The sequence below is a fragment of the Erythrolamprus reginae genome, chromosome Z, assembly GCF_031021105.1.
Source record: "Erythrolamprus reginae isolate rEryReg1 chromosome Z, rEryReg1.hap1, whole genome shotgun sequence".
Lineage (NCBI taxonomy): Eukaryota > Metazoa > Chordata > Lepidosauria > Squamata > Dipsadidae > Erythrolamprus > Erythrolamprus reginae.
The window spans coordinates 86676389-86702373 of record NC_091963.1 but is presented as its reverse complement, the minus strand read 5'-3'; the positions used below and the strand labels follow the sequence as shown (position 1 = coordinate 86702373).

Sequence of the window (25985 nt, the reverse complement as noted above, 5' to 3'; positions counted from 1 at the left end):
GTTGCCACTAATGAGGATTCGGGATGAAAACTGATCCCTGGCTGAGGGATATCTGGTTGTCCGGTATGCGCCATGGTCTGGAGATGGACAGATCTTGAAGGTCGGAGAACTACGGGTGACGCAGTCAATGTGGTGCCACCAAGGGTAGTTCTGTCCGTTCAATCAGGAGATTGTTCACCACTTTCGGGATGAGCAGGGTTGGAGGGAAGGCATAAAGCAGACCCCTCGGCCAAGGGGTGTGCAGAATATTGATGCCTTCCACTCCCAGGGACTGGAAGTATGAGAAGAAACGGGCGAGCTGCGTGTTGTGTTGGGTGGCAAAGAGGTCCAAAGCAGTGGCAAATATTGCGGAAGATGTTGGGGTCCAATCGCCATTCTGCCAGATCCAGCGTGGAACAGCTCAGCCAATCTGCAATGTGCCCTGGCCTCAGGGACTGGAGATGTTGTTCCGCCCAAGAAACAAGCAACTCTGCCTCCAGCATGAGATGATGTGATTTCATGCCACCCTGATGGTTGATGTCGGCATGGATAGCCAAATTGTCAGTCAGAATGAGAACCAGTCAGCTCAAGACCTGAGAGAGGAACTGACAAAGGGCCACCCTTAATTCTAAGAAATTGATGCTGTTGTTGGCCAGTTCGTCTGCTGTCCAGCTGTCTTGGGCTATCTGGTGGGTCATGTGTGCTCCCCAGCCCAACAGGCTTGCATCAGTAGTTGCTGTGATGTACATCTGTTCCTTGAAGCAAGAGCCCCATTGTATTGCTTCTGTAGTCCACTACAGGAGAGAGTGACGAACCTTGGGTGGCAATTGAACCAGCCTGTTGCTATGACTGGTTCTTGCTTTTTGGTATGAAATCAGGAACCACTGTCGCTGGCGAGTGTGGAGCCTCACCCAGGGAACCACATCTATGCATGACACGAACATCCCTTGTAGCAGAGACAACAGGGCAAGTAGGATAAGGCGGTTGCATTGTGCAATTCACACCATCTCTAGCAGAGAAGACTGATGATCTGGTGATAGGAAAAACAGGCAACTGTCAATGCCATGCCCAGGTATAGGAATGACGTTTTAGGCAGTACTGTAAATGGCTCTTTGGAAAATTTACCGAGAAGCCGTGAGATTGCAGTGACAGGATAGTATGGAGGAGGTCTATCTGCACTTGTTTGGGGGACTTGGAAAGGATGGTGATATTGTCCAGGTAAGCTTGTAGCCTGATGGACTGGAGCCTTAATTCCGCCATTACCACATCCAATAGCTTCGTGAATGCCCTAGCTGCAGAGGGGAGTCCAAAAGGCATTGCTAGATATTGAAAATGACTCTCACACACAGATAAAAGGGTAGGTATTTCCTGTGGTATGGATGGATGCGCACATGTAGGTATGCCTGTTGCAGATCTATGGAGGTCAAGTGGTTGTGCTGTCAGATGTAGGCTAGGATGGACTTGAGAGACTGCATCTTAAACCTGTATTTTATGTAAATGTTCAGTTGTTTGAGATTCAGTATTAAACGGTGGCCCCCTGAGGACTTGGGCACCAGGAAGATGACTGAGTAAAACCCCAGATGTTCCTGGCCCAGGGCAACAGGTTCGATGGCTGCTATTTGCAATAGGTGATAAACCTCTTGGAGAAGCAAGGCCTGTTCTGCAGCGTTTAAGGCAGTGCGACACATGAAGAAACGATTGGGAGGTGTAGAAAGGAATTCTAGACAAAGACCAAAATGAACAATATTTAATGCCCAGGTATCGGTGGTGGTCAATTTCCACCGTGTGGTGAAGTGTTGTAATTTACCCCCCGATGCGAATATCATCGTTAGAGTCACTTGGATTTGCGAGGGTTCTTGGGGGGCTGACCCCAAAAGGAATGTCTGATTGTGTATATTAATGGTAGCACCCCACGTTTCTGTCAGTAAAGGGAAGTCTGTCCTGCCGGTAGGCTCCCTGGCCGTATGACCTCTGGGACTGAGGAAACAAAGTGGTGAAGCTGCTTACCAATTTCTAAGCCACAGCAGGCAGCGGGAAGACATCATGGTCGTCATAGAGCGAGATGCGAACTTCGCTGAGTTCAGTGTCGCATCCGCCAAAAACTCTGCCATGGCCAATAGCTTGGTTAAATCTTGGTGGAGCCTGGCATCCTCAGGGCCCAACCTTGATTGCATTTCCCTTAACCAAATGAGAGAAGTATACTTAAAGAAAGATGCAACATAAGCAGCCCGCAGAGCCCACACGGTTGAGTGATGTGATTTTTGAATAAGGTTTTCCATCTTACAATCATCAGGTTTCAGCCCTTCATCCATGTCCGCCAGACCCAATGCGTTAGAGACGAGGCTAGCCACAGGCTGGTCAATTTATGGAAATTGCAGTAGCCTTCAATTTCTGGACCAAAACCGTAGAACTTCCGTTCAATGCAGGCCCGGAGCCATTGTTGGGTACTCCCAAGGGCATTTAATGTTAATTAAAACCCTTTTTGGGTTCAGTGAAGAGACCCACAGTCGGGTCAATTCCTATCAAAGGTTCGGAAGGCTTGGTAGTTGCCCCCAACCTGGCAGTCACCTTTGCTTTAGAGTCTTGAACAGGAATGGTTTGAATAGGCCAGTGAATGTGGGGTGGTCTGCAAAAGACTCCTCATCCTCAGAAAAGTCTTCTTCAGGTCCGCTGCCCTCATCCCGTGAAAAAGGCTGTGCCACCAGGAGGTCTTGATATGCATAATGAGCACTGGAAGTGGACCACACATCTTGAGGCTGGGCTCTGACTGGTGTAGCTGGATCACGCTGCTGTATAGCAATGGTGATACCTTGAGAATACCTATTGGCAATCACGTCTTGTACTGTGGGAGACAGTTGATGCCAGGCATCTACCCCCGAGCACAAACCTGTCGCAGTTGGGGTGAAAGAAGCTGATGGAGCAAGCTTCTGAGTCACCTGAGGGGAAGACTGGACAGGAGGGGTGCCATTATCCTGTCCCATATCAGGCAAGAGTACTGAAGGCATCGGCTGTGAGACTAGTTCTGAACTAATCTTTGTCTGTCCCTGAGCTAGAAGGATCTGTAATGGGAAAGGCAGGTGAAGTGGCCACAGTCTGCAATGGCACCATAAGCTGAGGAGGGAGAATCCAAGGTGGCTGCATTTGTGGAAAAGGTGAAGCCCAAGCCTGTTTTGGGGTTTTCTCCATCAGTTTTTCCAGGAATTTTATTCTCTTCTTAGCCTCCTTCAAAGAAACTGAGGATTGAGAAGACTTGGACTTTGTTTTAGAGGATACGGTTTTTTCCTTTGCCTTTGAGGTGGCAGGGACTACATTAGTCTCCTCAAACAATTCCTGCTGCTCCTTATTATCAGACATACTGATGGATAACACTGCAGTACAAAGGCAATGAGGAAGGGAATTAAACAATCGGTAGCAACTCACAGCATGGAGAAGAGCTGGGAAGAGAAACTATGGTATCTAGAGGTTGGGGTGCCTCACGAAAAAAACGCTCAGCATTCGCACCCTTTAAAATGGAAAAGGAAGAAAAAATGGTAATTTTATAGTCTCTGGAGGGCTTCTGAGGCCAACGGAACTCTACGCATGCACTCCCAAACTCCGTGCGAGAAGCAGCTAATAACTGCTGACATCATCAATTCAAAATGGCGGCCCAGTACAAGGGTGGGTGGCAATATGGCAGCCAGCAAAAATGTGCGCCAAAAACAAGCTCTGTCAGCCTCCGATGAAGTGACCTAGACGCTGATCAGTGAAAAAACCTCTGAGCTGTTAGATTAATCTATACTTTTTCCCTTTGAGTGCGGCGGGGGGAATGGACCTTCACAGCTGTTAAGGGGAAAGGCATATGAATGACAGACGGAGTCCATGGAGGATAGGGGTCTGAACGCTCATGAATTATCTTCAGCAAGCTCTGCCTTTAGAAGAGAGAGGCTACAATGCGAAAGGTATCAATGATTTTGCCTTGGGTGATATCCACGTAAGATAGGGACCCTTGTTCTTCATTCTAAAAGGCGGTTCTTGCCAGCGTACCAGCTAACCAGCCTTGTGACATGTAACTCTACCTGAATAAATTATTCCCCGAAGGAGAGTCCAACATGAGTTAAAATCAAAGGAAAAATCAGATAAAAATTCATAATGTACTAATGTCCCTACTCTACGACTCAGTTTAAAAAACCTGAACCCTTTGGGCAGCTAGGGGGCGTTACCTAATTAAATATTTAAATTTAAACTCAGTCCCTACCACTAAGACTGAAATAAGACTCATATTGGACTCTCCTTAGCAGCACATTGGAAAATGGAGATTTCTTTGGAGGATTAATCATTCTTGGACTTGGGCCTTGTTACAACATTATTTCTAAACATGCAGCATGTATATAACCCAACTCTTGCTCTCCTAGTACCCGTATTCCCTGGATTTTGAATTTTGAAATGTCCCTGGAACATGTCTGACTATAATGCTCATTGAACTTGTTTCCTGATCACATCTGTAATTATTCCTTGCACCACTTTGGTAAAAATACAAAAGGCATTCATAACTTTTAGTAATAATAATTGTAATTCTAAGTACCGTATATACTCGAGTATAAGCCGAGTTTTTCAGCCCCAAAAATGGGCTGAAAAACCCGACCTCGGCTTATACTCGGGTCACCACAAGAGGGCGCCGGGTGACCACAAGAAGGCGCACCGCCGGAGCCCGGCAGATATTGCTGGCTTGGGCGAGTGTGGGAAACGGCAAAGTGTGGTGAACCGAAGCGGCTGTGGCAAGAGTGTGGCAGTTGCCTCCTCTCCCCTGCTCTAGCAAAGATGCCAGCCAACTGCAAGAGTGGAAAAGACGATGGGAAGCTGGTGAGGTCAGGGGGGGGGGACTCATGAAGCAGGAATTCCCCCCCCCCACTTCCCATCGTCTTTTCCCCTCTCGCACGCCGTCGGAGCAGTTGGCTGGCAACTTTGCTGGACCCAGAGAAGGTAAGGCAACTGCCTTACCCTTCCCACAGCCGCGTCACTCGAAGCCCCCTTTTACTTCCTGCTTGGAGCTCCTGTCGGCGCCTTGCAGCTACCTTCCCTTCTCCGGGTCCAGCAAAGTTGCCAGCCAACTGCTCCGACGGCGTGCGAGAGAGGAACAGAAGATGCGAAGCTGGTGAGGTGGGGGGGACTGACTCATGAAGCAGGAATCCCCCCCCTGACTTCCCATCGTCTGTTCCTCTCTCGCACGCCGTCGGAGCAGTTGGCTGGCAACTTTGCTAGACCAGAGAAGGGAAGGTAGCTGCAAGGCGCCAACAGGAGCTCCAAGAGAGAAGTAAAACGGGGCTCTGAGTGACGCAGCAAAGTTGCCAGCCAACTGCTCCGACGGCGTGCGAGAGAGGAACAGATGATGGGAAGTCAGGGGGGAGGGGATTCCTGCTTCATGAGTCCCCCCCCCCGACCTCACCAGCTTCGCATCGTCTGTTCCTCTCTCGCACGCCGTCGGAGCAATTGGCTGGCAACTTTGCTGCGTCACTCAGAGCCCCCTTTTACTTCCTGCTTGGAGCTCCTGTCGGCGCCTTGCAGCTGCCTTCCCTTCTCCGGGTCCAGCAAAGTTGCCAGCCAACTGCTCTGACGGCGTGCGAGAGAGGAACAGACGATGCAAAGCTGGTGAGGTCGGGGGGGGACTCATGAAGCAGGAATCCCCCCCCCCGACTTCCCATCGTCTGTTCCTCTCTCGCACGCCGTCGGAGCAGTTGGCTGGCAACTTTGCTGCGTCACTCGGAGCCCCCTTTTACTTCCTGCTTGGAGCTCCTGTCGGCGCCTTGCAGCTACCTTCCCTTCTCCGGTCCAGCAAAGTTGCCAGCCAACTGCTCCGACGGCTTGCGAGAGAGGAACAGACGATGGGAAGTCAGGGGGGAGGGGATTCCTGCTTCATGAGTCCCCCCCCCCTGACCTCACCAGCTTCGCATCGTCTGTTCCTCTCTCGCACGCCGTCGGAGCAGTTGGCTGGCAACTTTGCCCTACCCTTCCCACAGCCGCGTCACTCGGAGCCCCCTTTTACTTCCCTCTTGGAGCTCCTGTCGGCATCTTGCAGCTGCCTTCCCTTCCCCGGGTCCAGCAAAGTTTCCAGCTTGTACAATTACTGCACTAATTCTCTGATTAGATTTTGAGGTAAGTTCTCTCTCTGCTTTTTTTCAAAGTCTCCTTTCTATAGAACTTTGATAAAGTTCCCCCCTCCCTCCCCCCTCTCTCTCAAGAGACACAGAGAGCGAGACAGAGAGAGAGAGAGAGAGAGAGAGAAGGAAGAAGGGTAGAAGAAAAAGAAAAAGGAATTGAGTACTTTTTAAGGGCTTTGTTGGATTCATTCTGTAGATTTGTTATGGTACAAGCAATATACAATCGTACTAATTTTAGCCTGCCAGTAGATTGTAAAAATAAGATACATTATGCTGCTTTCTTCTACCCCATAGAGATTCATGAATACTTAAGATGTTTAGCATTTCTGTACTCACTTAGCATTAAGTTTTAGTGTTAAAATAATATTAATATTTACCTCTTGGATTTAAATCTATTGTTATTTCTGTGTGGATTTACCTCAGAATAAGTCTCAGTTTTTTGGGAACTTGCTGATAGATATGCTTAAAACTGCAGTCCATCTGTGCAGTTGCCTGTAAGTAAGTCCTATTGAAATCTGTAAGGCTTAACTCAGAATAAAGAGTTGATTTAATATGCAATCCTGTACATAAATTTACTCAGTAATTAACTTGGCTGCATGGCTTGGGGTAGTTTGGTAGAATGTTATGCAATTTTTATGTCTCTGAAAATCTTTTATTCTTAGATTGGAAAAAGAATTTTGTGAAATTATTGTGCAATTTGAATTTGAAAAAATATTGTTTTGTTCTTCTTTCTACTTTATCATTGGATTATAGAGAGAAAAATTAAGTCTCTAAAATACTGTTTTGAGGGATTTTGACTCATAGGTTTTAGCTTGGTTGCTGATTGAACTACTTTTTTTACTTTTTAATTTATTTAATTTTATTTAATTTATTGTAAATATCAGATTGCTTTTATTTACCCACTTTGAAATAAATATTGTTTACCCTCTTTAAAATAAATATTCTAAAACATTTAATCTACTGATGTCTTATTTAATGTAATTTTATTGGTTTCCATTTTTATAAGTTACCAGTAACCACTGCATTTTCTAACCTCGGCTTATACTCAGGTCAATAAGTTTTCCCAGTTTTTGTGCCAAAAAATGGAGCCTTGGCTTATACTGGGGTCGGCTTATACTCGAGTATATACGGTAATTCATTTTTCTTAGGTTCAGTCCATAACCTAATCATGCTTCCTACATAAAATCTGCCTATTTTGAGGTAGAAAAACACCTTCTGATCAGATTAGTATCAAATTTTCAGACAATCTAAGAAATTGTATGCCGCCCCGAGTCTGCGGAGAGGGGCGGCATACAAATCCAATTAATAATAATAATAATAATAATAATAATAATAATAATAATAATAATAATAATAATAATAATTTACAAGAAAAAGCTGCTTCAATTAGAGGCTGAATTTGTTCAAAAAAATACCACCTATATTTTGATACTATCTTCAGACTAATAATTGTTAAAATTGTTTTCTATTGAGTACAAGGCAAGTAGTATAAGAAAAATGAGAAGTATTTATAACTGAAATATTTTAAACAAATATTACATCGTACCACCCATATAGGTTATGGAGTCTTTTCTACTTTTCAGGAAAGAAAATTTTAGTTTTCATTCAATACCAAAAAGGAAATCATCTTTCTCTTCAATTATTATTATACATTCTAACTACTTGTATTTCATTTGCTATCTAAACAGAGAAACTCTAATGGTCTATTACATTAACATACTTTTTCATATTTATATAGCAATGCACTTCCAACATTCATACAATTTCAGCAATTTAGCTTCTTACCATTTCATATGGATCTTTATTTTGTTTTGCAAGCTTCCACAATAAATGAATGATACCAAGTACTGCCTCCATTATTTGCTGAGATCCAGGTTCCAGAATATTTCCAAATACTGGAGTTGCAAGTTGTGCAGGAGAGGCTTCAACCCAACAATCAAGTAGTAATGGTATTATTACTTGAATGAAACCTTTTAAATTGTTCATGGATGCCAGACCTTTTTCATCACCATTTGTCAAGCTTAAAGACCTAAAAAACAAAGAGTTCACTTTTTCTTTTCTTTATTTACTCAGACCCAAATATTACCAAATGTATTTAAGGGTACATTCCTGAACATATTTACCAGAACAAGTTAACATATACATATAAAATGCATAAGCACACTAAATATTTCAGAACCAGTTAGCATATAGTCCAATTTACGAATAGCAGTCCAGAGTCACCTTCTAGGGAAAACTGGCAATATAGAAATTTAACAAATAAAATTAATTTTAAATATTGCATCTGAAATAATGTATTATTTACATAATTTCAGATTCCCTATGCAACATGACATCTTTCTGCTACACTGGAACATATTTACTGTGCATTTGTTTATATTAGATTCAAAATAAGAAAATTAGGGACTTCTTCAATCAGCACATCTCTTTTTTTGGCAGAAATAGTAATGTTCAACATTTCTAGTACAGTTCAAGTTTTTCTATTCTTACTTTGGGAATACTGTCATATATTGTCTACTTTGTAAATGTATTTTGCAAGGAAGAGAGGAACGTTAAAACGTTCTATATGCCTTACATATCACCACAGATTTTTTAAAATAGCCAAGTAGAGAGAGCTCTCTGTGCCATTCAAAATCTTTATTTTCCGTAAGGTCTTCTAGTCCAACTTCCTGCTCAAGCAGGAGACCCTTTATAGTGATAGCGAACCTTTTAGACACCGAATGCCCAACATGCCCAAACTGAAAAGTATGTGTGCGCATGTGCAAACATGCGTGGATGTGCAGCAGAGACCCGAAGATCAGCTGGCTAGTGGGAAGCGGGGCATCCCAATGCTGGCAACATGGCTAGAGGTAAGAACTTTTTCTTTTGTGAGCTTCTGTTTTGTTGTTTGCAAGGAAACCATTCATGAAAGAAATGCCACAGAGATCTACATGGCATCAGGCCAAAATACCTTCGGGATCATCTTCTGCCGCACGAATCCCAGCGCCCAATAAGGCCCCACAGTCGGCCTGCTCCGGGTCCCGTCGACTAAGTAATGTCGTCTGGCGGGATCCAGGGGAAGAACCTTCTCTGTGGCGGCCCCAGCCCTCTGAATCAACTCTCCCCGAAGATTAGAACCGCCCCCACCCTCCTTGCCTTTCGTAAGCTACTCAAACCCCACCTATGTCGCCAGGCATGGAATAACTGAGTTGCCCCTAGGCTATGCTAAGGCTATGGTAAAATTGTGTATGCTCTGCTTGAGTGTATGCTTTTTTAAATAATGGGTTTTACTGTGTTTTAATATATTGGATTTGTTACATGGTATTTTTGTTGAGAGCCGCTCCAAGTCCTCGGAGAGGGGCGGCATACAAATCTAATAAATAATAAATAATAATGTGCGCCACAGGTTCGCCATCATGGTCCTCTATCATTTCACATAAATAATTGTCCGGTCTCTTTTTGAAAACCTCCAGTAATGGAGAATCCACAACAAAGGCAAGGTGTTCCATTGGTTGATTGTTCTCAGCATTAGGAAATTTCTCCTTAATTCTAGGATGCTTATCTCCTTGGTTAGTTTCCATCAGTTTCTCGCTTTACCTTTTGGTGCTTTGGAAAACAATTTGGGGCGGGGGGTCTTTGTAGGAATCCCTCAAATATTGGAACAGTGCTATGTCTCCCCTAGTACTCTTTTTCATTAAACTAGACACATCTAATACCTATAACCATTATTTGTATGTTTTACTCTCTAGTTCCCTAATCATTTTTGTTGCTCTTCTCTGAAGTCTTTCCAGAGTCTCAACATCTTTTTATATTATGATGACCAGAATTGGATGCAGTATTCCAAGTGTGGTCTTTCTAAAGTTTTACAAAGTGATACTAGAATTTCAAGTGATCTTGATTCTATCCTTGTTAATTACATTTTTGTCCTATTGAAATGTAATTAATTTTTAGCTTTTAGCTTCAAATTTTTCACTGATTGTTGAGGATTTGTTGATATTTAATTGAATTCTTTTTTTTTCTAATGCCACAATTTTTTCCTGTGTCATAAATTATCATCTATTCAAAAACATGTTTATCCACTGGCCAAGTATTTTTGGGTGGGAATGGACTCTGGAGGTCTTAAAGTCCAACCACTGCCCAAGGCAGAAGTCTTGAAGCTGTCTCAGAAAAACGGTTGTCCAATGTTTTCTTGAAAGCCTCCAATGATGGAGAACACACAACTTCAGGAAATAAGCTGTTCCACTGATTAATTCTTCTTTGTGTCTGGAAATTTCCATTTTAAAATTCAATCTCCCTCCGATGAAGTTCTATTGTTTCTACCTCAGATTCTATGGAGAATAAATCAATGCTCTCTTTCTATGACTAGTGGATAATAGTGGATGACTAGTATCATGCGTCCCCTAAGCTTCTGTTCGTTTCCTTAACTGTTCTTAACAGGATTTGGCCTTCAGATCCCTTTTCATCTCCCTTGCTCTTCTCTGCAGTATTTCTGGAGGCCTCGGCATCTTCTTTCTATTGTGGTGACTAGACTGGACATAGTATTGCAAATGTGGCCTCACCAAGGCAATATAGAGCAGTAAAATCACTTCTCTCGATCTTGATATATCCATCTGTTGATGCAGCCTGGATTGCATTGGTTTTTTGGGCAACTTCAGCACACTGATGAATTTCATGTAATCACTGGTCCACCCAGACATTTCAATACCTCTCAGAGGCACTATAGTGATCCATGTACTGCCCATCATCTCTCTGTGCATCTAGTTTTTTCAGCTGAAATGCAACATTTTATTTTTCTTGCCACTGAATTGCACCCTGTTGGATAAGGCCCAACAAAGGCTCAAATCTTTCAAGATCTTTTTCCCAAAGTGTTAGCAATACCACTGTCCCAGCTTTTCAAATTTGATTAGCACCTTTCAATTCTCTCATACAGGTTACTTATGAAAATATTGAAGACCAATGGGCCTAAAAAGAACCTGGAGAAACTCTACAACATTTTCCCCTTCACCCAGATGTAGTTGGACAGTAGTAATGTCTCTCTCACGCATAGTTCTATTTTACCAAAAAGTAGAATGAAGACTATGAAATATTGAAATCTAACAATACTATATCCACTTTCTTGGTATAACCTATACCAGTGATGGCGAACCTATGGCATGGGTGCCACAGGTGGCATGAGGAGACATATCTGCTGGCACGCGAGCCATTGCCCTAGCTCAGCTCCAACATACATGTATGTGCCGGCTAGCTGATTTTTGGCTCGCAGAGAGGCTCTGGGAGGGTGTTTTTGGCTTTCAGCGAGCCTCCAGGGGATGGTCTTTTTACCCTGGGAAGCATTTGGAGCTTGGGGAGGGCAAAACATGAGCCTACTGGGCCCACCAGAAGTTGTGAAGCAGGCCATTTCTGGCCTCCAGAGGGCCACCGGGGGGGGGAGCTGTTTTTGCCCTCCCCAGGCATTGAATTATGAGTGTGGGCACTCGTGAATGCACGATAGTGCGTGCCCATGCTCTTTTGGCACCTGAGGGAAAAAAGGTTTGCCATCACTGACCTATATTTAACAAATTCATGCTGGATTCTGGGAATCACCTGTTTATTAGAATCAGAGAAAAAATAAATACATTCTAATCTTTTACAAAAGCAAACTCCCACTAAAATGTTCTAAGCTTTCAACAAAGAATGCATAATTAAATTTTAAAAGAATAAATTACAATTATTATTGAAATGTTTAATAAATCATAACTACTAAATGTAGCATTTTAAACTAGTTCCAAGCATACAAATTTCTTACCTTAGTGTAAACAATGAATTAATTTTAGGATACAAGTCACCATTTCCATACAACTGGATGTGCTGTTGGCCAGCGGCATGTTCTTGCCAATTGACACATAAGGACTTCTGAATTCCTACACTATGAGTTCGCTCTTTCTGTCCCTCACTGTCAATTTCTAGAATACTAAAATCTTCTACCAAGATCTGGAGAAATTTTTGGAGTCTAATTAGAACATTCAGCCTCCATTGCTGAGATATCATTCTGTGGCTAGGATTAACAGAAATCATCCAACTTATTTTATCTCTACTTTTCTGTGTTGACAGTTGCTGATGAGAAATAAGTTCCACAAAATTATTCAGTAATACAGTACTCCGATCCCTCAGGAGAGTAGGGTATTCCTTCAAAAAAATATCCAATACCTTCAGAGAATCTTCCTGAATTTCTTCACTGATGTGAGTCATGGCACTAGAAAGATGAGCGCTCATTAAAGGGAAGAATGGAGAGATATGTTCAGTTGGTATTTTTGGAGCAAGGAATTGAAGAAGGCAGACTGCTGCTTTTCGCACACCAAAGTCCTTGTCTGTAAACACAGCTGCTAACTCACTCAGTATATTTGAAAGGTGAGCATCAATTAGGAATGGATACTGAGATAGGAGGTTCTTGAGTCCAAAAAGTGCACTTTGTTTAACTCCTGCACTATAGTGATTCATCTGTGAAAGCAGATCCTAAAATATAACATGAAACATTTGTATTAATACTCTTTCCATTGTAAAATGTTTTACAATTTAGATATATCACATTATATTTATATTATAAATTATATTATATTTTCCTTTATAACTGCTTCTTAAAAGTACATTTTTAAAAGAAAATTAAAATTGAGAGGGGCGTGGTCAGCGCCTCGGTGGTAGCGGCGGTTCTCTCACTCCTGCAAAGAATCACCAAATCCCCGCTGTTTGGGGATGTCGATTTAGTTTGAATCGGCCCAAACCTCCCTGAAGGGGAGGGGAAGAAAGGGACTTGGTTTGGTCCCTGTTTGGGGTCGGCAAACCCCAGGGTTGACCAGACCTGGAGCCTCCACCATCAGTGGTGCAAAGGCGGCTAGCCGCCATTAGCCAAGGAGACTGCATGCTAGAAAGAGTTGGAAGTCATCCGGAAAAGGGAATGTAAGTTTTTGTGCTGGAGTTGTGGCGAGGAGAATTGACTGTTAATTTGAGCGTTGCTGCTGGAGGGAAAAATCTTTTTGTTACTTTTTGTTTATGGATTACAGGAAAAAGGAGTTCAAAAAATTGGGGTGAGCAGCTAAATGGATACTTTAATTACTGTGTTTCATTTCAAATGGAACTAGAAGTTAACGTCTAAAAACCACCTTGGAAGAATATTGGTGAATTGGTAAAAATGCACTACTAATTTTCTTTTATATATATACTATTTGGATTTAAAAGTTGAAAAGCTGGGAAAAAAACAACAATAGTAAGAGATTTAAGACGGCATGGTTGCCATCTATTGGTAGAGACTGTACTCGTGAGAAAGTTCTTCTAGTTGGAATTTTTTGTTTACTTAGACTCCACCTTCATGCTATCTGGATTGATTAAACCTGTTGTTGTTTCTGCTTAAAGGGAAAAAACCCCACCTGGTTGGCTTTTTTGTAGGCTGTTGGTTTAACCAGCTGGACAAAATTAGTCATTATTTACGTAAAGGAGAAGGAGATAGAGGAATTAAGAGAAATAAGAGACTTGTTGGATGGGCTTCGCTTGGAAATTTCTGAGGATATTAAAGATTTTCAACATAAAATGAGATCAATAATTGACATTAGAATTGGATCTGGAATAGGATTACAAATTGGAGATGGCAAATGGATACTGATAAGTTACAATGGACTTGACGAATTTGGAATTGCAACAGAAAAAGAACATGAAGTGAAAATAGAAGATGTACCTGAACAAGATGGACTTGAAATATTTAAAGAGACAATCACTGAACATGAAAATAATAACAATTTTGGAATTAAGGATGGAACAATTGGGGGATATACTATATATCTTTTGGATAGTGTATGGTTACATGCTGAGGTGGAACAAGAGAAACCGGGGGATAAAATTATAGAAATTTCTGAAAAACGTTTGGTAGATGAAGATATCAACGCCCACATCCTAAATGATGAGTATATTAAGTTAAACACTGTCAAGAGAAGTTATAAGCAAGGCTATCAGATTTTGTCATTTTTAAAAGGAATGGGAGTTAAAGATTGGGAATCTCGAAAGAGTGGTCTTTTAAGGGGGACTTTCTATGTAAAAAAGAGATGGGTGAGGAAGAAGAGTAAAATTTAAATGAAAAATAAAAAGAAGCGATATAAGAAAATGGGAGAGACAGATATTAAATATAGACAAGGAAAAGGGCTCTTTAAAAATGGCTGATTGTATTCACAATATTTTATAATAGGTTTTTTTTAATTCTAGTAATTACTTTTAGATTCAATTAGCAGAAGTAGATTTATGAATTTGGACATAAGTAAATCAAATACATTAAGGTGATTTAAGTGGGTTTATTTTAGATTTTTAAGGATTGTTTAATTTGGATAAATGTGCTTAATGGGGTTTATGGATTTGAAAATTAAAATATCTGTTTTTTATTGCTTAATTTTAGTTTATTAAGAGGGGTTTGAGGAAATACAATAATGGCATAATAATAGGTAATGAATTTAAATGTTTGTATTTGTTTCTTAAACTGATAAAGTATATAATTTTCATATTGATAAAATTAGATATAAGGATTTTTAGATTTGCTTTTGAGATTTTTACTATATTAAGTTAAGCACTGTTAAGGGAACATATAAACAAGGTTAATAGATTTTGTCATTTTTAAAAGGAATGACAATTAAAGAGTGGGAATTTGCAAAGAAAGGCTATTTAAAGGGGACTTTTTATGTAAAGAAGAGATGGGTGAGGAAGAAGAGGAAGAAGAGTAATATGAAAATGAAAAATAAACAGAAACTATATAAAAGATGGGAGAGACAGATATTAAATATAGATAAGGAAAAGGGTTCTTTGATAATTGGCCGATTGTATTTTGAATATTTTATAATTTATAATATTTTATAATAGCTTTCTTAAAATCTTACTTAGTACTTATTTCTTGATCCAATTAGCAGTAGTAGATTTATGAATTTGGATTTATAACTAAATAAGTAATTGAAATATATTAAGGTGACCTGGTAGCCTTAATTTCGACTTCTAAGGTTTGTTTAATTTAGACTAGTGTGTTAAATGGGGTTTATAGATTTGTAAATCAAAGTACAGTAGTACCTTGCCTTACAAACCCCTCGTCATATAAACTTTTTGAGATACAAACCCGGGGTTTAAGATTTTTTTGCCTCAAGCCGCCGCCACTGAGATGCCCCGCCTCTGGACTTCTGTTGCCAGTGAAGCACCTGTTTTTGCACTGATGGGATTCTCCTGAGGCTCACCTCCATGGAAAACCCCACCTCTGGACTTCCGTGTTTTTGCAATGCTGCAGGGGAATCCCAGCAGCGCAAAAACGGGTGCTACGCTGGCAACGGAAGTCCGGAGGTGGGATTTCCCAGCGAGGGGAGCCTCAGCAAAATTGCAGCATCACAAAAACACGGAAGTCCGGAGGTGGGGTTTTGAGGACTTCCATGTTTTTGCGATGCTGCAATTTTGCTAAGGCTCCCCTCGCTAGGAAACCCCCCTCTGGAATTCTGTTGCCAGCGAAGCACCTGTTTTTGCACTGCTGGGATTCCCCTGCAGCTTCACAAAAACACAGAAGTATGGAGATGGGGTTTCCCATGGAGGGGAGCCTCAGGGGAATCCCAGCAGCGCAAAAACAGGCGCTTCGGCTGACAAGAGGTGTGTTTGGGACTTGCACGCATTAATTGCTTTTCCATTGATTCCTATGGGAAACATTGTTTCGTCTTACATACTTTTCACTTTACAAACCTCGTCCCAGAACCAATTAAGTTCGTAACTAGAGGTATCACTGTATTTGTTTTTATTGCTTAATTTCAGCTTATCAAGAAGGGTTTGATGAAATATAATGGCATAATAATAAGTAATGAATTTAAATGTTTGTATTTATTTGTTTTTTAAATTGACAAAGTATATAGATTTTATATAGATAAGTTTAGATATAAGGGTTTTTGGTTGGTTTGAGATTTTTACTAGAAGGAAGAAGGCACTACGGCTATGAAATTAAGATTATAAAATCCGAAGAATTTAGACTTTATATATAGTTTAAGGAACATTACTGATGGACTTAATTAGACATTAATTGGGATTTATCTGGATGACAAAATTAGAAAGAAAGTTATAAGGAGTGTGTGATGATAACCAAAATCAAATAGACAGGATTGAAGAATGTATAATTTGATTATACAAGATATACTAGTCAAAAACTATTTTATTATAACAAAAACCAAAGTACAGTGGTACCTCCTCTTACAAACTCCTCTTCATATGAACTTTTCGAGATATGAACCGGGGGTTCAGGATTTTTTTGCCTCTTCTCATGAATCATTTTCATCTTACAAACCCTCACTTCTCTCCTGGCTGCTGCTGCGAGCAGCGGCCAAAACAAGCAATTTTAAGTTTGCAGGCTCTGATGATCCTAAGGGCACAGGAGCCAGGCTTTGCCGTGCGGGGTCTTCCCCCCTCCATCCCTTCTGCTAGAAAACGGTGCATCTGAGGAGCTCTCCGCAGCCGCCCCAGGGTAGCGGCTGAATAAAGAAAGGCTAATGAAGTCCTTGGAAGGCAGTGAAAGAGGGGGGATGGGAGAAGCCAGGCTTATGGCGTCCTTTGGAGGCAATGGGGAGGAATGGGAGTCCCTCACAATCGGTGTGGTGCAGAGCGTCCCATTGCAGCATTTCCTGTGCCAGAGCCCTCCCAGAACGGGTCTCAATTCCTGCCTGCTCACACAGCTGCCAGTAGTTTCCCTTCAGGGAGAGAGCATGCGATTCACCTCGTCCCCGCACCCTCCCCCACGGTCGCTTACAGGGTGGCATCGCTTGGGCGGCAGGGATTCCCTGCCGAACGTATGAGTGTCTGGAGCCTCCCCAAGCTTCCTGCCTGCTTCCTCAGGGACACTACAATGAGCTGCAGCTTCGGGGTGGGCGGCGAGGATTCCCTGCCTATCATATGAGTGTTGGGAGGCTTCCCAGGGCTTCCCCGACTGCCGCTGGACCTTTCTGGAGCGCTTATCAGTCGCTCTAAGGATTTGGCCCTTGGACAGGCGCCTGCCATTTGGGGGAGGTTCAGAGACGAAGGGAGACACTCGCCCTCCCAGAACGGGCCTCGATCCTGGGCTGCCCGCTCGCACAACTTCCAGTAGTTTCCCTTCAGGGAGAGAACGTATGATTCACCTGCCCTCCCCCCATGGTTGCTTCTGCTGCAGCAGCCAAAAGAGAGTGGTGCCCATGGAGTCCTTAGCCAGCTGTGCCTCCAGAGCTGCTGCCTACCCACAATGCCCCGCAGGTGGCTCAAGGAGGCGACTGCCATGGGCGCTTGACTCCACTGCCAAAAGCCGGAGAGGGAGGGAGCCTCCTCCCTTTCTCTCCTCCCTCCGGTGTGGCAGCGTCATTCAGCAGGCTATCCGGCATTTTTACCGGCTAGGAAACAGGCAAGGCGAGATTGCAGATGGGTCCTTCCTTTCCAAGGACTCAGCAAAACCCTTTAGCTTCACCAAGGCTTCCTCCCTCCGTCCTTGGCTCTTTCTCTCTCCCTCTCCGTCCCAAACGGCAGCCCTCCTCCCGGCCTGGCATTTCGAATCACTCCTCTTTTAAACGTCTGGGTGGCCCAGCCAGACCTGGACAGGCTACCTGGATTTTAAGGATAAGGACAATGATTCAACACTCCAATTCGGAAACCTGAAGGGGCCTCAACTCAAATTACAGCCTCCCATGACTCCTCTCCAGCCCCGTCCCTGTACAGTCTGAGTAAAAAAAACGGGTAGCCCACCGAATGCCGCCACCGCCACCACCACAGGAGGGCTGCCGTTTGGGATGGGGAGGGAGCGAGAAAGAGCCTTTACTCGGGAGCGCTGGAGAAATGAGGACAAGGCTTCTGTCTCTGCTCTGCTCGCAACTAGAAGTTTCCTAGGCAGCCTGATTAATGCACCGGGATTTACGAATATGCGAGGCGGCCTCATTGTCTCCTTTTTTCTTTCTTGTGAATGACTTTAAGTGACAGCTGCAGTAGTTTCCCTTCAGGGAGAGAGAGCGCAATTCACCTGCCCCCCCTGCGGTCGCTTTTGTTGAGGCAGCCAAAAGAGAACTGTGCCCATGGAATCCTTAGGCGGCTGTGCCTCCAGAGCTGCTGCCTGCCCACGGTGTCCCGCAGGTGGCTCAAGGGGGCAACTGCCATGGCTGTGAAATTCTCTTGCTGTTTTCTGTAGATTTGAGTGTGTTAAAAGGTTTTCCTTGGCTTTTTGTGTTGTGTCCTGGCTATCCCTTAATAATAATTCCCGGCCTCGACCTCTCCAATGGCTCCCTTTAGCCTATTGCGAGAACGGTGAGTGACTTGTATATAAATGGTCTCCTTCCCTGGTTTTTCTGGTGTGACCCTACCCTGAGTTCCTCTCCCTCCTGTCCCAAACCCCCAAATGGCTACTGCGTGTTCCACCTGTCGTTCCTTCCCACTTTGGCCATGGCACGTTCCAACAGACAGGGTGCAGAGGCAGGTATAAGGGAGGAGAGAGATTTGTTGCCATGTGTATTGCTTTACTTTCAGTTTGCGGGGTGTATGTGTGTGTCTGTGTGCGTGCATGCGCGTGCATGTGGATTCAGCCCCGGGACTAAAAAGAAAGAAAAGCGGTTTGGTGTGTTCAGCTCCCTCCTGTTTCTCACCGCCACAGCCCGCGCACACTCGAAGTTCCTCAGGGCAAGTTTTCCTCTTCCTCTCAGTCCTTCTGTCAGTCCTTCTGGCCAGCTGCTGAGACCCTTCTCCTCCCCCCCTCCTCTTCCTCCTCCCGTCTCCCTCCCAAACCCCGCCCTGATCGGGCAACAGCTCCCTGGCGTTCCCCCTCCTCCGCTGCAACCGGCTCCTCCTCCTCTTCTGGCTTCTGAGAAGGGCTGCCTCCACCCCCTCCCAGATTTCCACAGTCTCTGCACCACCGCCCGGCTGTCATCTTGTTCCAGGGATGGCGCGCTCGGGCCTTGCACAGGAACTGCGCCTTGCGCCCTTTCTTGAGTTTGGGAAGGCTCTTCAACCGTGAGGCGGCGGAGGAGGAGGAAGAGGAGGCACGGCTCCGGCCGGTGGCAGTGGAGGAAGGCAAACGCAGGGAACTGTCGCCCGGTCGGGGCGGGGGCTGGGAGGGAGGCAGGAGACCGGAGGAGGAAGAGAAGGGGGGAAGGAGAAGGGTCTCAGCAGCCAGCCAGAAGGACTGACAGAAGGACTGGGAGGAAGAGGAAAACTTGCCCTGAGGAACTTCGAGCGTGCGGGGCGGGACTCCATGGCCACAGTTCTCTGTTGGCTGCCTCAGCAGAAGCGACCGCAGGGGGGGAGGCAGGTGAATTGCGCTCTCTCTCCCTGAAGGGAAACTACTGCAGCTATCACTTAAAGTTGTTCACAAGAAAGAAAAAAGGAGACAATGAGACTGGCTCACATTTTCGTAAATCCCAGTGCATCAACCAGGCTGCCTAGGACATTTCTAGTTGCAAGCAGAGTGGAGAAAGACACTTTCTGCTAATTTCTCCAGCACTCCCGAGTAAAAACTCTTTCTCTCTCCCTCCCCATCCCAAATGACAGTCCTGGTGTGGTGGCGGCGACAGTGGCAGTGGCATTTGGTGGGCTACCCGGTTTTTTTACCCAGATTGTACAGGGACGAGGCTGGAGAGGAGAGGAGTCGTGGGAGGCTGCAGTTTATGTTGGGGCCCCTTCAGGTTTCCAAATTAGACTGTTGAATAATTGTCCTTATCCTTAAAAGCCAGGTAGCATGTCCAGGTCTGGCTGGGCCACCCAGACGTTTAAAAGAGGAGTGATTCGAAACGCCAAGGCAGGAGGAGGACTGGCGTTTGGGACGGGGAGGGAAAGAGAAAGAGCCAAGGACCTTTACTCGGGAGCAAGCGGACAGAGGGAGGAAGCCTTGGCGAAGCTAAAGGGTTTTGCCGAGTCCTTGGAAAGGAAGCATCCATCTGCAATCTCGCCTTGCCTGTTTCCCAGCCAGTAAAAACGCCGGATAGCCTGCTGAATGCCACTGCCACGCCGGGGGAAGGAGAGAAAGGGAGGAGGCTCCCTCCCTTTCTGGCCTCGGTTCTCTTTTTTCCGCTGTCGACCATGCAGTTAGGAAGGGTTTGGAGAATTGGGTCTGGGGGACAAAATCATGGTCCTGGCTGCCGGCATTCATTCTGTGTCCTCCTTCTTCTCCCTGCCCGCTCACGTGCGCCCTCACCCCCAGCAGCTGCGCTCGCGGATCAAGAAGCTTTTTCACTTTTTTTGGTCTCTTATTTGTTCTGTGTAGTAGGAGTAGGAGAAGGAGGAGGAGGAGGAAGGCTTTCTTCTCCTCACTTTCGTTTCTCCTCCCACTGCTCCTTCCAATAAAAACAGTTCTCGAGCCTGCAGAGGGAGTGGGGAGTTAAAGCCAGCTGCTTTGGGCACCTTGAAGAGACTCCCCCGGAGGAAGTGGGTGCCAGGCACAGAGTGCGAGCCAGGGAGCCTTGTCTGAGGCAGAAGCACCAGTCCTTGCCGTGGCCGGGATTCCCCTCTGCCTGCCGCCGCCAGCGAAAACACTTTCAAGAAGGGTGGAAGCCCCGCCGGCTGACAAGCTGCCAGGCAGCTTCCCGGGCATGTTAATCCACCCATGAGGCTCCCTCCGGGCAGCCTGTGCTGTCTCCTCCCCCCTCCCCCGAACAAGGATCCGAATGCCAGCAGTAATGAGGCAAAAGGGGTGAGTTTTTGGCTTGCACGCATTATTCGCTTTTCCATTGATTCCTATGGGAAACATTGTTTCATCTTACAAACTTTTCACCTTACAAACCTCATCCCGGAACCAATTAAGTTCATAATACGAGGTATTACTGTATATGATTTTTTGTATTATATGATGTGGACAAAAAAATTTAAAAAATTACTCTAAAAAATGTATATTTAAAAAAAATTAATAGTGAGATAAATTGATTGAAAATTGTAATATAAAGAGCTGAGTGTGATATGCAGGATATAACTGACAAAAAGCAGAGAAAGCTATAATGTATAACAGACAATAAACTATATTGACTAAAAATTATCCCAAAGTCATTCTAACTAGAGCATAATAAAATAAAATAAAATGAAAATGAAAAATAAACATGGAACACTTATTAAACTGTACAGAGATCTGGACTAAATATGGACATAAAATACATACTAGATTACCTAGAAATCTGGACTATATATGGAAAAATGCTCTTTTCCATATCTGGTAAAATGCTTACTTTTACAAAAGTTAATTTCTCTTAAAATTAGTCTTAAACTAATTACAACTATCAGGCAGGGTACTCAAACTTTTGTTTTTACCTTTATATGAAGCTTTCTATTGTTTGTCGGAAGTATACTATCCTGTCTCAGCTGCTCAGGAAGATGTAAAGTCTTTGTTCTGAAATTTGTGTCAGTTGCATTTTCTAGTCGAGGCTTCTTTTTTCCAACTTTTAATTTCAGTTTATGAAAATCTTCTTGATGTTTTCTTTTTTTAGTCATTTTGAAATTCTTTAAAACAAAAGTGAACATTCTTAGAGAAAAAAATACGGCACTTGCAATTGCACTGATAAAGTAAAATAAGCATTGAGATATTGCATTTAAAACTGAATAGTCAAAACTCTTAGTTTGTATCAAATCTAAATTAAGGACAAATTCAATTGTACCTTCCCCATTTCCCAACATAACATATTTTTTGGAATATAAGATTCACCTTTTTATTCCCAAAAAGAGGGTCAAAAACTGGGTGCATCTTATACAGTGATGTGCCGGTGCTTGGAGGCTGTTGGGGTCTGGATGGGTGTCAACAGACTCAAACTCAACCCGGATAAGACGGAGTGGCTGTGGGTTTTGCCTCCCAAGGACAATTCCATCTGTCCATCCATCACCCTGGGGGGGGAGTCACTAACCGCCTCAGAGAGGGTCCGCAACTTGGGCGTCCTCCTCGATCCACAGCTCACATTAGATTAGAGAAACATCTTTCAGCTGTGGCGAGGGGGGCGTTTGCCCAGGTTCGTCTGGTGCACCAGTTGCGGCCCTATTTGGACCGGGAGTCACTGCTCACAGTCACTCATGCCCTCATCACCTCGAGGCTCGACTACTGTAACGCTCTCTACATGGGGCTACCTTTGAAAAGTGTTCGGAAACTTCAGATCGTGCAGAATGCAGCTGCGAGAGCTATCATGGGCTTTCCTAAATTTGCCCATGTCACACCAACACTCCGCAGTCTGCATTGGTTGCCGATCAGTTTCCGGTCACAATTCAAAGTGTTGGTTATGACCTATAAAGCCCTTCATGGCACCGGACCAGAATATCTCCGGGACCGCCTTCTGCCGCACGAATCCCAGCGACCAGTTAGGTCCCACAGAGTTGACCTTCTCCGGGTCCCGTCAACTAAACAATGTCGTTTGGCGGGACCCAGGGGAAGAGCCTTCTCTGTGGCGGCCCCGACCCTTTGGAATCAACTCCCCCCAGATATCAGAGTTGCCCCCACCCTCCTAGCCTTTCGTAAGCTCCTTAAAACCCACCTCTGTCGTCAGGCATGGGGGAATTGACATGTTCCTTCCCCCTAGGCTTATAAAATTTGTGTATGGTATGCTAGTGTGTATGATTGGTTTTTAACTTGTGGTGTTCTTAAAATTAATTTAATATTGGATTTGTCTTGTATTGCTGTTGCTGTGAGCCGCCCCGAGTCTGCGGAGAGGGGCGGCATACAAATCTGATTAAACTAAACTAAACTAAACTAAACTCCGAATGTAGCCCCGTCCATCTGCCTTGGGAGGTTTTTGGCTTCCACACATCACATTTTTGGGTGGTTCCAGGGAGCAGGAATCTTTACTTCCACTTGTGGCCAGGGGAAGGTAGGGACCCAGTTGGCAAAGTGGGTGATGTGCAGAAAGCATAAGGCAAGGTGACTTGCCACTCGGCCTGGGGAGGAAAGCATTTTCAGACGCCAGCACCATGATTCCTTCCCCAATTCCAAGAGCATTGTATTTCAGGGGACAGGCAGCACTAGCCGCACGCCCTGTTTTTTGAATTAAGGAGGAAAGTATTTTGGGGCTGCATCACTGGCCAGAACCATCCACTGCCCGAAACCTGATGCTCTTTTTTAAACCTCCTCATGCCCCGTTTTTGGAATGGGGATGGGTGGGCAGTAGGTGCCTCCAGCCAGCACTGCAGCCCGAAAACACCTTCCTCCCAGATTCTAAAAATGGGGTATACAGCCAGAGCCTCCCTCCACCTGAAATGTGATGCTATGTCTCCGCATGCTCCATTTTTGGAATCAGGGACAGAAAGAAACTTCTATGACTCTCCTGCTCTCCATACCTAACCTCAGCAGATACAAAAACACACGCCATGTGTGTGCATTTTTCCATCTGCTGAAGTTAGGGGCGGAAAGCAGGAGAAATATAGATGTTTCTTTTCCCTCCTTTCTTGGATCTACATTGAAACCTTTGGAATGAGGCATATTTAAACCGGCAAAATGATGCACGTTTTGCGATATTATGTTTTGGTCTCCACATGCTCTGTTTTTAGAATTGGGAACAGAAAGAAATATCTATGACTCTCCTGCTTTCTGTCCCTAATCTTGGCAGATAGAAAAATGCACCCCGATAGAGAGGTGGTCAGCTCTGCCAGCCTTTGTGTGTATTGCTTGCATTGTGAACATTACATGTCTTTGAATGGAGTAACCCACAGTCTGTCCTCTGCATGCTCTGTTTTTGGAATGCAGAGGAAAGGGATTGACCTGAGTCCACAAAACCTAAAAGAGTAATCAAGATATTGATATAACCTGGGCCTTCCGGCACAAACTGCCCAGCAGTTCAGCACACATCACCATCAAAATCAGGAGTGGAGTCTTTAGTGCCAAGCCCTTTTTCTGCCCCCATTAAAAATCATTTCCCACCTCACCACTCCAGTTAAATGCCCAGAATTATTGTTGTTGTTGTTTTGATTCCCCAAAATTAAGGTATGTCCTATACTTCAAAATTGAAAAATATGCTACCCGAGTGTCTGTGAAAAAGGCTATCTTTTTGTAAGAAAAACTCAGAATTAAAATATATTGCATTTGGCTGTGATACTAGAGATTCTAGCAGGAAAAACATATTTTTAATTTTAATCCAATTTTCATTATAAAAATGAAGTTTACACACAGAACAATCAAAAATATTTTGCACTAACATACACATACATCACTAATTCAATGCAAATGTCTAAAAATTGTACATTAAAATCATAATACAGTATAAAAAACAAGATGCACGACCAGATATATATAAGGCACAGAGGTTACTAATCCTAATGATGTCTGGAAAAACACTATTTCATAAAATGAAACTAAAAGAAGATTGAAATAAAGTTTTGAAAAGAGGCATATTTATTATCAATGTTAATTTACAGATATAATAGAACTAATAGAAGATCAATGTTTAACTGATTTTTTTATTCTAATATTCTGTTCAAAACTAGAATCAATTTTTAACTGCTGGGAAAAATGTTTAAAACTGAAACCTAAAACCTATTTAAAATATGTATTATATAGACGATATTATATATCGTATTATATAGACGATATTTTAAAGCCCTAGTAAACACTTTAAATGTGAAGACTACTGAAATAGTATTCTAGCTTCCAGCATCTTCTGCATAAATGAATTATTTAATTCATTTTAAGTTTTAAAATTTTGAGTTCAAGAAGCGCTCTCCCGAATCAACAGGAATACCCTAAAAACCATCCTAAAATATAAACAATGAAAAATCTAAGATTTAAACTCAGATACGCAAACTCATCGGCTAAACATCCATATTTAAACTCTGTCTGTCGTGGCCTACCGCCTGAAAAACACCTAAGTGATTAGCAGGGTCCTTTTGTGTCTGAGGAATCCAAAGATTTATTATTTTGCAGATCTACTTTCAGAGCAACCTTTCCTTTGAAGGGAAAGAAAAGCTTCTAAGCCACCGAATCCCTCTCGGCGGTAGGTAAACGGGAGCAGGAGACTAGGAAGAGATTCTCAATAACAGGATCTCAGTGAGAAAAGCCCTTGGGAGCCCCCGAGGCACGGAAAGAGTTGGATATTATTAAGCAGGCTCCCTTTTGCCTTCCAAGGAAAGGCCTTCCTAATTTTTTTTCTATCCGAACCTCCTGGAAAGATACTCACCAACCCCGTTCCGATCAATTGAAACAATCAACGGGCGACCACGATAGTTGGCTTCAAGATTTCCTTCCGAGTCGAAGTCCCTCATCCGGTCACATTTTCCGGAAGTCGCATAACGTTTTCCTCGTTAACGCGGCTCGCAGTTGTTCGCGATTGTGTGATCGAAACTGGAGGTTCCTAATGGAAAGGAACAGGGAGCGAGCGGGATACCTCGGCTTCGGATCAGCAGGAGCAGAAGAATAGCAGTATAATTCATTGCATACAGTATTTAATGTTTCCCAAACTCGGCACACATTTTAAAATTAGGTCAGTAAATTTAAGGAAACTGCTTCTTCATAACCTCATTCGAGAATGTAATAAGGCTGCATAAGGATTTAATGGGGGCTTCATAGCATCAGAATCCTATGCAACCATGATCGCTGCATTCCAGTCATGTGAAACCATCCTCAAATCAAGAATGTGTGTATGCTTATAGTCATAACAATCATGCATCTTTGATCTACTAAAATGTAACATGATTTTTAAATAGTTTTCATCTGAAATGATTCTCGATTTCGGACTACCATTCTCAAATTGCACAACAAGCTAAAATATACAGGTTTGCTTGTTCCAATGTGATGCAAAAATATGTAACAATGGCATTTTATTTTTATTCAGAAGAATATTCAGAAGAAAGCAGAAACTACACAATATGTTACATCATGAATAAAGGCAAATATAACTGTCCCAGGATAACATTGGAAGTCTAATCTGGATTAGTCACTGGGATCAGAAATTTAGTTTTCCAAGC

At 43.5% G+C, this 25985-nt stretch overlaps 1 protein-coding gene across 3 annotated transcripts in view; it reads right to left on the bottom strand.

Moving 5' to 3' along the window:
* The window catches only part of TEX10 (testis expressed 10), a 107630-nt gene extending 82344 nt beyond the window's left edge, over positions 1 to 25286 (bottom strand). For all 3 annotated transcript variants that reach the window (XM_070727778.1, XM_070727779.1, XM_070727780.1), the window contains exons 1-4: positions 25199 to 25286; positions 21363 to 21551; positions 11878 to 12584; positions 7899 to 8142 (exon numbers count right to left, since the gene is read on the bottom strand). In XM_070727778.1, the coding sequence (XP_070583879.1) occupies positions 7899 to 8142; positions 11878 to 12584; positions 21363 to 21542 (1131 nt within the window). In that variant the 5' untranslated portion in view covers positions 21543 to 21551; positions 25199 to 25286. The remainder of the gene's footprint in view (positions 1 to 7898; positions 8143 to 11877; positions 12585 to 21362; positions 21552 to 25198) is intronic.
* Between the last annotated feature and the right edge of the window lie 699 nt (positions 25287 to 25985).